This window comes from Vanessa tameamea, chromosome 10, assembly GCF_037043105.1.
Source record: "Vanessa tameamea isolate UH-Manoa-2023 chromosome 10, ilVanTame1 primary haplotype, whole genome shotgun sequence".
Taxonomy (NCBI): domain Eukaryota; kingdom Metazoa; phylum Arthropoda; class Insecta; order Lepidoptera; family Nymphalidae; genus Vanessa; species Vanessa tameamea.
This window is the reverse complement of record NC_087318.1, coordinates 8,585,915-8,599,012: the sequence shown is the minus strand read 5'-3', so window position 1 is coordinate 8,599,012 and position 13,098 is coordinate 8,585,915. Positions and strand designations below refer to the sequence as shown.

Genomic DNA, 13,098 nt, shown 5'->3' with positions numbered 1-13,098 from the left:
ATACAAGCTGAACATTTTGTCAGTATTATGACTCTAACGTAGAGGTTTCTCTGTACCAAGCCAGGCCTACCCGGTGCTAACACATCTTACCTGCCTCACGCGCCATGCCCTTTTTTTGCCTTCTATCAAACATCTGTTAATAACTCTTATACTATTCATCCAAATTAAAATGTTTAAGCGGCTGTTCTTATATCGTATACTGATCAGAAAAGTATTCGATAAATAACTTATATTGTTTTTAAAACATATAAATACTAATTTGATATTATGTATAACATTATTATATACATTATTTAAACGCATCATTAATACTATGTTACATACAAATGTACCTTGAAGTTAAATATATAGAAAAAATATAGCATTGCATTTAAAAAAATATATATTTAGGAGTCTGTATTAAATGTAGCTATACCTACATGTTTAGGTAATTCCTTTAGGTACTTCACATAGTAGACCGTGTTGCTGACAAAAGTATTTTATATCATAAAATTTTTGTATTAAATCCAAAGCACAGCCTTATTTGTTGACCAAAACCAAGTAAAACCGGGACGGGTCGCTAGTTTTTTTTTATTAAAACTCACGTTCCACATCGGAGATAGCATTACGCCCGCGCCGCACACCTGCATCCCAAACTGGTTTTTATAAAAAATGTTTTCACTCTCTGATGGCGTTCAGCCATTGGTGGTTTTAGAAATAACATTCTGTACTTTCCTCTCAAGTTTTTCTTAAGATTAATAATTAGGAATTATTTATAAATAATAAATATGTAGCCTTTAGCAAAGAAGGATTACATTTTTATGATTTTGAAAAACATTATCCCGAGGATGTTTTTCAAATTCTAAAATACGAAATAAATTCCGGGAGACAATTTTATAATTGCCATTACTTCAGCTAAAATATTACATTAAATATAAATATTATTAACATACAATACAAGGCATATAATTAAAGTATATTTTAATAAGAATTCGTTGAAATATAACTATAAGTCATTAGAATATGACCGTAATTATTAAGTATGTCAGTTAGCTGCTTTAGCAATTTTTTGTAGAATTCATCCACGAAATCACAATTTATTTACTCGTTACTTCGATTTAATTACACATAGCTTACATTTTATATAAATATATATATTAATACCTTTATTAATAATAACTTATTCAAACATTCGTTTGTGAAACGATATTTTCTAAGCCATAAATCGAATATCTAAACACCGAATGCAGTGAACATTTATATGTTTTACCAAGATAAGACTAAAATAAGACTTAAGTGGTTCTTTAATTATACTTTGACAAGAGTTAATTTCTTCATAGTATTTTTGCATGTTTAACATCAAGACAAAACTTTCTTTTGTTATAAATTATCAATAGACTCCGCTTGATAGGGCAAAGTTTCAGGAGGGAAGTAAGCTACACAAAAATGTTGTTTATTATGATTCTATGTTGTACATTTGAGTAGTTTCTAAATAAATAGTATATAAGATACAAGAAAACTTCATTTGTAAAAATTGTAGTCCTCAGAAATGATTACAAAATAGTACAATCGTTAGATTGGGCATTTTACCCGTGCGAGTTCGGGTAGTAATTAATAATTTCACATCAGAATACTCATTTTCGAACGAAAATACAAGCCATGTAATGTGTGACGTATATTTATATAATAAACGATTGAAGGTGAATGTCCTTATTCACACGACATACCGCAATGTATAAAATTTAAATAGAATAACGGAAGTAATTAACGCAAATCAGTTTTTTTATACCTTGTTAGATTTCTTCTAATCATTAAAGTGACTGTAGAATATGTAATTAATATGCGTTTAAGTTTCTTAGAAAATGTAATATATTTTTTTTAAATATTTTGTGAGAAAAGGACGCATAAGTACATGCTAATTAATTAATTATTTTTCACCAAGGAATATTTTTTGATGAATACTTATTGTTTTTTTTTAATCGAGGTTATAAACTATAAACATTGCAATTTTCGTTTATTCTTTTTAAATTCTTATTTTTTTATATATTTTAAAATGTTGCTCAATAGGTCAAATGAGAAAGTTATACCTACAAAGTAAATACGAACTGGGATTTGGAAATCTGCTCAATTCATTATTTTATAAAAAAATATATAAAATTACGTAAATGTTTTTAATTATTAAATAATATTTCTACTTTAACTAACTGTTAGTTGCATTAATAGTAGAAAAAGATAGTAACGTAAATATATAAACTTTTGAATTTGATTCCTATTTTCTCCTCCAGTTAAGCGTAAAGACTGTAATTGGGGGAAGGGATCGAACCTGCTACGTTCAAATCGCAAGCCGGCTCGTATATGAGATGTACTATTCGTTGAACTATTGATGTTTCAACATAATATTTTATCTATCACTACAAAACTTTACCGAGACGGCTCGCTGAATAGAATACGCTGATCGTAACCGAAGTTTTACCTTCGGTTCAAATGATGATCATAAATAATCAAATGATCATGTAATTATTTATTTTTATAATTTATCAGTACTCGGCGATGGAAGAAATCATCATGAGGCCCTGTCTGAGCTGAGATGGCCGGCAATGGCACATTTATAGGCAGTTAATATACTATAAAATTCTCATTGTAAATAAGTTTATCTCTGTTTAAAAATCAACAAAGACGAAGTTAACGGCTTAAAATTGTATAAAATTTTGTAATATAAGTAACCTCGGATATCGACTGTCGTAAAAGCTCTTTGAAATGAATATACGTAAACCATTGTTTACGTATATTGCATATCTAATAAAAAGTAGTGAGTAAAGTAAAACCAGTTGTAAACATCTCACTGCTAGGCGAAGGTATTCCACCACACTGCTCCGATGCGGGTTAGTATAAGTATCCACACATAAGGCAGATTCTATCCAGCACCTATAGTTTCCCTTCCCGCCGAACCGGAGAAGAATTATAAACAAAAATTATGTATATGAAAACTCAGAGGGGTTTGCCGGGTTTGAACTGCAAAATTCGGTTATGATTCATGTGTTCACTGATTCACATAGATATTCATATTTTCAACGACATCAACAAATGTGGCGGTCCGGCTTTTATTTGTAAACACCTAAACAATACTCTTTATTTAAAATAACATTTTAACTAGGTTATATTCTTTTAGTTATACATACCTATATTATAATGAAAAGAATATTCAACACCTATTTTATGAATAACTCCGCCGTTATCCCTAAAGAGGACGCCAGGATTGTTTTTTGTTTTTTATATAGAGGAACGCGTCCATGAAAGAGAAAGATAGCGAACGAGTGAAACAAAATGGTGGATAGGTGCCTTTATTATTACAATAGGACGGTTGTCAAGCAAAAAGTTGTCATAAACTTTTCAGAAAAAAGATTTTTAGAAGTGTTTCAATATTTATACTTGCCGGCAACCAAGCTTTATCTCATAAGGTAACGTTTACGATTTCATTTATGTCTTAGACTTGGAATAAAATACCTTTGTAATTTAATTCGATATGTTATAGTATTTTATTACGTGACTATATCTGTTAATATGACACTATAGATAGACCTGGCCACGGACCACTGGTTTTTTAGAAAAGCATATAAAATTACAAATAACTTCAATATTTTCTATATCTCTTTATTTTATCTTTTAATTTTGTAATGGTTATTGTGAAAATATATTATTATAAATGCCTTAACAGCTTACACGTCATACAAGAATGTACTAATTAACAAATAAAGGTAATATAGAATATATCAGAAAAAAAAATGGTTTTAATATAAATATTGTTGTTTAAAATTACTTAAAAATAAGTGTTAAGAAAACCAAAATACTATGATATCACAACGAAAGCAGGTAACAACGTTTAACAAAAGTGCCTTTGATACAACACAGTTAAGCCTACGCACACATACAAATCTAAAACACGAACAAGTTTATAAGACCATTTGTTGAAACTTGAAACACGCGGCTGCGACACGACGCGCGAGTTAAGTAAGAAAGTAAGGCAACTTGGTTCGTTTACCTGTACTAATCAGCAGGCAAATAAATGGTGAAAGCAACCGGTTTGGCCCCATGTTGGCGCTGCAGAAACTTTCTAATCAATTTTTTTTCACTGTTTAACAAATCCTTAACGATTGCATTTTATAAATCCTTAGCGATTGCACTTTACCAACCATACTTCACTCACGTAAGGAATGTCTCCTTAATTTAAACTTCACTGTTATGACATTATTAACATAACCACTATCGTTTAATTAGTATGACATAAACATTGTTTTACACGGTTGTATCATATTTAAATACAATAAATTATAAACTTTAGCGCGAGTTCGCGACGTACAACACAAACGTAGCTCTAGAGCGACGGTTAACTCAGGCTGAGCACAATTATGAATGCAGACATGCCATGCTAGTGATGCGATTCGATCCGTTTACATTCGAATTGTCGCGGTAACTCGAATGACAGGTTATGATGTTCGATAATCGATAGCCTCGATAACACTACATTGACTTACTTTACCCGTTTATAATTAAATTTTAAATCTAAAATAAAAATTCAATTCGATTTATCTAAAAAGTAAGAAATAAATAAGGTTTAATAAAGGAACAGCCAACAAGTTTATCCCATTTATAAATTTGAGCGGCCAATGTATTGGCGCTTGCTTTTTTATTTAAAAAATTAGGAATAAAATCAAATATCATACTTTTTGTGTTTTTCATTCGTGTACTTATTAAAAAAATATTTATTATTTATAAACTACGCAATTTTGTGCTATGACATTATTTACTGCTTTTATATATCAAGTGTTTATTGTACTTTATTATTTAGTATCGGAATTGCTAATTAGTTATCTCATTATTAATTAAATATATGATATTGTAATTACAATACAATAGTTGTATTGTGGTTAAGTTCAGTTATTCTAAAATAAGGTATAATTCAAACTCGAGTGATGGAAAATTGATTCGAGTTACTCGAGTAGTACGATACTTACAGTTGAATCACTATGCTAACCGCCGCCACTCTCCACAGGGCTCCGCGCCACTCTTTTAGTTAGAACGAAAGAGACAGCAGATAATCGACAGAGCTGCTTGTCTCATAAGTCTACAACTTCTGCAAGTAAGATTGCAAAACGTACTTCAAATTTTAACTCGATAAAAGCGTCTCTATTTCAACTCAATGTAATATAAAAATATTTTTATAACTAATATAACAAATGGCAGTATCTAAACAGTAGCTATTAATAAAATATTATCAATGACAATGAAAAAGAGTAAAAAAAATATTTAATAACAAAAACAAATAGAGAATTCGATAATATTATAAAAAACAAAACCTAAAACATGACTATAACCTCCGAAACGTGTAAAAGCAAATTTTCGCTACTTCGAACGCAAGTTGCCATTTCGTTCTTGCAAAATTTCCATAAACGTGTGGTACAAACTGCAATAAAAATTATAAGATATTTTTTTCCGTAAAGAATAAAACAAGTCAAATATGTTGATAACAATCGCTGGATTGGTAAAATCTCAATTATAATAAATCAAAAAAGTTTTTATATTTATTTGAACGCGCTTATCTCTAAAACTACCAGTCAGATGAAATAACCTTTCAGTCAGTCCAATTCTTGTGGAAGGATCTAACTTATAACTTATTGTTATGTTATATTAGTCTTATAACTTATAAGGCAAAAATAATATAACGCTACGGGCTACGGGGTTGGAGGGTTGTTTAAAGGTGTTGACGTGCAGCAGATCAGAATAAAATTTTATTTCTAGATTTGATTCTCGAGACTGTTGATTTTAAATTTGATTGATTTTTCCAGTTCCTATAAAAAACGCATAGTTCCCAGTTTTACCCTTAAATATGTTAAAACCTTGATTTAATCTCTATAATATAGTAAAGTTTGACATCATTTATTTTCATGCTCTCGTAATTTTCAAGTTGAATGTGAAATTATACAAAGTCGAAAGTTATGCTTCTAGTTTTTCACATATTCCTGTAAAACTGCAAACTTCGCATATTCCAAAGACATATAACAACACAACTCTCTAATTAAATTGTATGTAGGGAAATCAATAGAAGTTGAATTTAGTTATAATTTATTTTCAATAAAAAGCCCACCTTTTGTTTGTTATCTGTATTTGGTTGTTTATGAGATTTATATGAAATAAATGCATTCAAAATGACGTTTTAAATAAAATATTTTCTAATTATAAAGAAGCGAGCATCCCCTTTTAGATCATTTTAAAGACGTTTATGCGTAACAGCGATATTAAGTTTTCAGGCGTCTGTTACCTAATACCTATGTTTTTAGTATATATTAGAATTCAATAATAAGTTGACAGCTACGAGCGACAGCGCTACTTCTTCTGTCCATGTTTTTTTTTTCTCAACAAAAAGATCTTGTCTTCATTCCTGTGCAGTTTATTTAATTTAGAAACATCTCCCATGCCATCCATAATCAAAACCCGAGAAATTAATGACTAGCTCTGCACGTCCATAATGGAGGCGTAATTAAATTTAGAGCTTCCCTTTTGCTGGTTAGTAATTTTAATAAAAGCATAATATCTATGTTTCATAAGGGGGTGGAATGGTTGCACAATTAAGATTATTGCGTGGGATGGATTATTTCTCCATGGGCATATTCCCGACACGAACCCTCTTGTAGTTTAACAATCTCCCTTGCGATACTCCGTGTCAAATTGGCCAACTGCTTACCCTAAACCAAATAATACATCAAATGTCATCATTATAGGGGTGCTTATATTTGAATAATTATAAAGTGAAACTCTGTAAGGATATATAGATTTTTGATATTTGTTTATTTTATGTTAGGTATAAAAAATGCATTTATATCACTAAGGAACAAAATAAGAAAGTTAAGAATCTTGAGTTAAAAGTAGAAAGTTATTTTACTCTTCATGGAATTTTTATAATAATGACATGAGATAAACAATGTATTAATTTTATGTTTTTAGAAAATATATCGATATTTTTTAGATAATGTTATTCACCATCATCAGATTTCTATAATATATTAATAAAATATATTTCAGAAGTACTTTTATCTGGCAATAACATGAGCAGAAATAATATTTTGAAGACCTCCTTACCTATGTATTTTATATATAAGTAAGTAGGTACATAACGATGTGATAAATTTCAGTCCTTAAGCAAATATTTGAATGATTTAAAATACTATGCAGAATATTGAAACAAATGGTATATACTTCGTATAAATTAATTAGATCGTGGTTAACACACGTGTTAAGAGATTCTGAGTGTGTTCGTTTAGTTATGCAGAATATTTTATTGTTAATAGTGCTTTAATTGGTAGTTGGGTTAAGTGGTGTAACTAATATTTGTAAATCTTGTGAGTATTTATCGTATTTTAATATTTTTTAGCTTCTAAGATTTATAATGGAGGTTGATCCTCATCCTGAACCATCTGATCCAGGTCGCTCAATAGAATCAGTACCCGATACTTTTTCTCCTCCCTCTTTTCCTGTTTTTCGAAAACGCCTAGGTAATGATTCGATTAATTCCGACTCCACTGTTAAGAGGACTACAAGAGCTAAGTGCCCTTGAGAATCGCAAGCACACACTTACAAAATCGACAAAAACGGCAAGCCCGTGAACTAAAGGTTAAGCGAGGTAACGAGGTTAGGCCCAAATATTCTAATAGATGGCGCCAAACCGAGCGAAGTAAGATCAATCATAAATCTCATAAAAAATAGATAGGACAACAGAATTGTTTTTATTTCTTTCGATGTTAGTTAACAAATGATTATAAAATAAAACTGATTCAATTAAACTTACAATATTTTTATTTATATTTTGTATACAATAAAATAGACAGTTAGTTTTAACCTTTTTTTTCTTTTATTTATATTATTATACCTACCACAATTAAAATTATTAAAACATACCAATTTTTAACATTTTATAAAAGTTTGATAATCTATTTATATAATAAAATCGTAAGTATTCGAAATCTGCACTGTAGTAACCGTGGGGTAACATATAGCTTAGTGTTTGTTTGTTTTATTAATATCGGTCCACAAAGAAAAAATATATATTCAATTTAAAAAAAAAGAACATCTAAATATTTACTAGAAAAAAATGTCGTCAAGTCGATTTGGTTGAATCATTGGTTAACTAGTTTAGTCATACTAGGTTTAATCATAAATCTCATAAAAATAGATAGGATATTAGAATTATTTGTATTGCTTTGACTGTTATTCGAAAATGATTAAAAAATAAAACTGATTTACTTAAACTTAAAATATTTTATTTATATTTGGTACTACAAAAAAAAAACATTTAGTGTTAATTTTTTTATTAAAATCTTTTATTTAATTTCACTTGTATGTATGAATGTATGTACATATGTCCTGGAATCTTGCAATCAATATTACACCCACTTCCACTGAAGCTATGGAGCTGAAAGTTGGTACACATATTTAGTCTCGATGACAATGCACGATTCATGAATTGCTGCCATATTCAATCCAATATGGCGGACGTTACAAAAAAATTAAAATTTTTGAATTACGTACAAATTACACTTCTAAATATTTTAGTTCTCTGGTTCACAACAATTACTTTTTTTTTTGTTATGACTTTACTTTTTTTTATTATTAAAATTAGTTCATACATAACTCTAATTCCTATTATAAACAAAATCGATAAAATTAAACTCTTACGCAATATTTTTTCTTTCTTTATTCTGTAAAAAATAAATATATGTTAGTAATTATATTTCTATTAATTATAAAAGTATGTATTTAAAAAATATGTATCTAAATGCCCCATAGTACTTTTAATGAATAATATCAAATTGCTTCGAGTTCATGGGGATCGAATGTAGTCACTCTCAATTGATTTTTTCCTTACTTTCACTAAATACTCTATCGTAATATTTAAAGAATAGCTCGAAAAATCTTAACAGATCAGAAAAATTTACAACAGACAAGGACTGTCCTGAGTTTTCTCGCCAACAATCAATCAAAATTGATAAGTCTCTAACATTAAGCGTTAAAAATAAGGAAAATTAAAAATAATTGTTATTACTCTAAACTATATATACTATACTATATACATATATAGTAATGGCAGCACAGCTGTCCGGAGCTAGTGAGGTGGTATTCATCGGAGATATCAACCAGAGAGAGGAGTTAATGTTTTCATTGAAGGAAGCTGATTGGGGCCATTGTGAAGGATGGAGAATAATTGACATAATTCTTGAGCAACGTTGGACAGTAAGGGGATATCATTAGGTACATGTAGAGATTTTTTTTTTATGTTATAGGGGGCAAACGAGCAGAAGGCTCACCTGATGGAAAGTGATTACCACCGCCAATGGACATCTGCAACACCAAGGGGTATGTTATCTATGGTTGATTAGTTGCACAATTTGTTTTTCTTCTTACGAATGTCACATCAATGATGAGAGACAGTCATGTACTCATTACTACTACTTGAATAGACTGTGTGAGGTATGGCATGTAAGAAATAAAGTACGAAGAGTATGACTACAGAAGGAGAGATGCATGAAAAAGTAAAATAGGAATTAAAACAAACATTAAGCCGATCGTAAATTGACATTTAAAAGGCAAGCTTCTACAGTTTTACTCTTACAGCAAGTATTTTTCGGACCCAACTTTTAAATTAAGTGAAGATAAAATTATAGATAATAACGGAATATGCGTATGTTAATAACACATTATATCTTACGGGTACTTTATGTACATATTACATTATTTATATGCAGCATACATACATATAATAATTTATTTTACTAAACAAAAAATTGATAAAAGAAAAACATCATCAGGAAAGCAATGAGCCGAAATATATTTCTAACAACTCCCACAGAGCGTAAACAATAAAATTCTCGTACCCCAAAAAACATTATCATAGAAATGCAACATATGAATTGCCTGCGGCATCGTATAAGATGTAATAAAAGCACTTTCACATCACCAGTTTCAATTTCTAACTCCCCTTTGTCCCTAAGGAATTCCAAATACTATTTGCAAGACTCTTTTTTTGCCGCAAGAACGAGGGTTCGCTCCCCTTTCATTTCCCCTTCAAAGCAAATTGTTTTTTTAAGTAAACATTTATCTACATACAAGAGATTTTTAAGCGGTCGTAATGTTCTAGGAAAAGGCTAAATTAAAATACAATAAAGCTAAATTACATAAAAATGGCAAACTCTAAAAGTGGAAGTATTCGTTTTAAATTCTTCTTAAAAATAGGAGTTGTTAAACACTTTTTTAAAGTGAATTAATATGTAACTAAAGAACAATTGAATTTATAAATAAATCATAAATATAATGTAAGTTAAAAATCAGTCACTAGCATAAAAAAAACAATGATTAACATGCATGGGTACATTGATGAATGACAATTAAATGATAGACAGCTTAATAAAATACTGTTATTCTTTAAAGAAAAATGTTTAAATCGTCCTAATAAGCTTAGCCGTTTTCTAAGAATAATAATTTCCAGTAAGTAATACATAAAGATGTGTATGTTTTCTTCCAACGTCTTTTCTTTTGTGAAGTCGAGTGTAAAATACGTGAGACGTATGGTGAGTTTGGATCGCTTGATTAGTTGAAGCTGATTGATTAAAAAAATATATACTTCATAATACAACTATAATTAGTTCGACGTCACAAAATGTAATAGTTAAGAATAGATATTACATATTAATAAAAAGTAGTAAAATTGTCTATGTCTAAAATTCATTTTCTGTGATCTTAATTTGTCTTTGATTAGGCGTAAATTATATAGTAAAAATATAAATGTATTAAGCGCTACGCTGGCTACCAGAGGTGCTACGCTTCTGTAGTATTTTAATGTCTCTAGTTACGCTAACGCTTACGCTACAGAAGTTACATATGTATATGATGTTATATAAAATTGTATGATAACTTATTTCCCTATATTTTTTTATTTGACAATTACTTTGGCCTTCTCTTGGTCATATTTTTTAGTTTTAGTTCATTTCGAAAACAAAAGTATTATTTACATTGATAGAGAAGTCGTTACAAGCTTGATGACGAATAAATCGTCCTAAATTACCGTTATATAATTCCTAATTTTTAAACATTACTTAAGTGTCTGTAAACATTTTAATAACAATCTGTTAGATTTATGCCAAAGTTCGCTTGGCAAGCACGCTTGCGTATTCTCCACAGCAGTGGTTTTCTATGCGTGTTCAGCTAGATAGCAAAACACCGACATACTTATAGAGTCCTTCAAAAGAAAATGTTATAAAAATTAATGAAGGACTTCATGTTATGACGTGGTTATATATTATGACTTTTGTTTCCATTTTTCCATAAGGGTAAGGGTCTATTAAGCTGTTGTTTGAAAAAGGTATCTTTCTTAAATTGTCCTTTAATTTATAAAAGTGACAACTGTTTTAAATACACGATATACCATAATTCGTAAGTGTTTCCCGCAGCAAAATATCACATTTCCTTTATTCTTAAAATAAAAATTGAACAACATAACAGTAAACTTTCTTAAACTACACGAAATCATAATTAATACAATGTAACAGCCTGTTATTGTTCAACTGCTTGGTTGTTCAAATGGTTTGGATGGATCTCATTCTACCACACAACTCGGTGAATACGCATGTGGCTAATTTTGATCCGAAATGCATATTTCCTCAATGTTTTCCTTCAACGCCGAACACGAGATTAATTATTATCTTAATCTTCGTAAGATTCAGGTGGTCGTACCACTGTGCCAGTTTGGCTCTCATAATTTGTATGTTTAACAACGTTTGTCATAAATATACTAAATAGAAATACAACATTCATACCCTTAAATAATATCTACTGATATCTTAAAGAGGTAACCTAAAAAAAAACATACAATTATTTTTAATTCTGAATTAAAATACTAAAACTTATAATATTACACAAACATATCATTTCATTGACATAATATATTATACGATAAAATAAAATATCAATTAAATGTTCATATTTAAATAAACTGTAATAAAATAAGATGCAAAACCAATATTGTTAAATGCTAGTTTCGTTTTATTTGCATAGAAGGATAAAATAGATGAATAAATAAACCGGTTATTGCAGGAAAAGTCATTGAGCCCGTTGAATTCTCCAAGAACGCGTCATCCACTGTACCGGTGTTAAAGTCCGATAGTCCGAGATAGTCAGTCTGTGTCCTAATTATTATTTTACAAATCTAAACATGTCCGACCTGACCGATTTTCTCCGCCGCTGAATTTCTTATGATGCAAAGTAGGTGCGCAAATCATAATCCGACGGTATGGCAAATCCGACACAACCAGATAGTTAAGGCCCACTCTACGTTCTATACGAATCATGAGAAAGCTAACGGCTGAATCTAGGAAAGTGAAATTTCAGGTTATCCGGTTGAAAAATCTATACGAATTTTTAAAACTGAATATATATATGAATATATATGCCTTTTCTATTTTTCCTCCTACTTAGTTTGATGTGTGATCTAACGAAGACATGAAGGTACCATATTTGAGTACCCATAGCGGGAAAAGAAACAGCAATCTATAAAAAATTATACTCTTAGCGTATCCCTCTTTAATAAATTACCCTTAATTTGTTCACAAATATTTCAATTCAATGAAATAAGCTATCCACCATGCTCTAAATACTCGATTTAATTAAAGCATTAAATTAAAAATTAAAATACTGGATAGAAAATTTAAATCAAAATTTATTCAAAATCAGTTATTTTCAAAAAAGCTATATAATTTATTTGTAATATTTTCGTAGCTAAAAGAAAACACTTTAAGCTATGAAACATTTATAAAAATGGATTATGGACAGATGAAATACATTAGAAATACTATGTTAAATATATCAATCTAATCTCAACAAATTCCTATATTCAATATAGAAGCATTTCACTTACTTATTGATTGTCAAATTAAACACTGCATCCAGTTCGGAAAAGAAAATAACCTGAGAAGAGCCGGCCAAAGAAATTTAGATATACTACTACAAATAAATAAATAATACAATTTTCAGTGACGCCGTTTCAAAATGACGCCCTTTTATGCCAATTTGTCTACT

General features: G+C 29.6%; 2 protein-coding genes across 3 annotated transcripts in view; one reads left to right on the top strand and one right to left on the bottom strand.

Annotated features, from left to right (window-relative positions):
* The window catches only part of LOC113404860 (hemicentin-2-like), a 31,893-nt gene extending 27,499 nt beyond the window's left edge, over positions 1-4,394 (bottom strand). For both annotated transcript variants that reach the window (XM_064216141.1, XM_064216142.1), the window contains exon 1: positions 4,019-4,394. In XM_064216141.1, coding sequence (XP_064072211.1) covers positions 4,019-4,070 — 52 coding nt within the window. In that variant the 5' untranslated portion in view covers positions 4,071-4,394. The remainder of the gene's footprint in view (positions 1-4,018) is intronic.
* The window catches only part of LOC113391500 (juvenile hormone esterase-like), a 30,351-nt gene that overhangs the window by 6,485 nt on the left and 10,768 nt on the right, over positions 1-13,098 (top strand). The gene's annotated exons all lie outside the window — the stretch shown is intronic.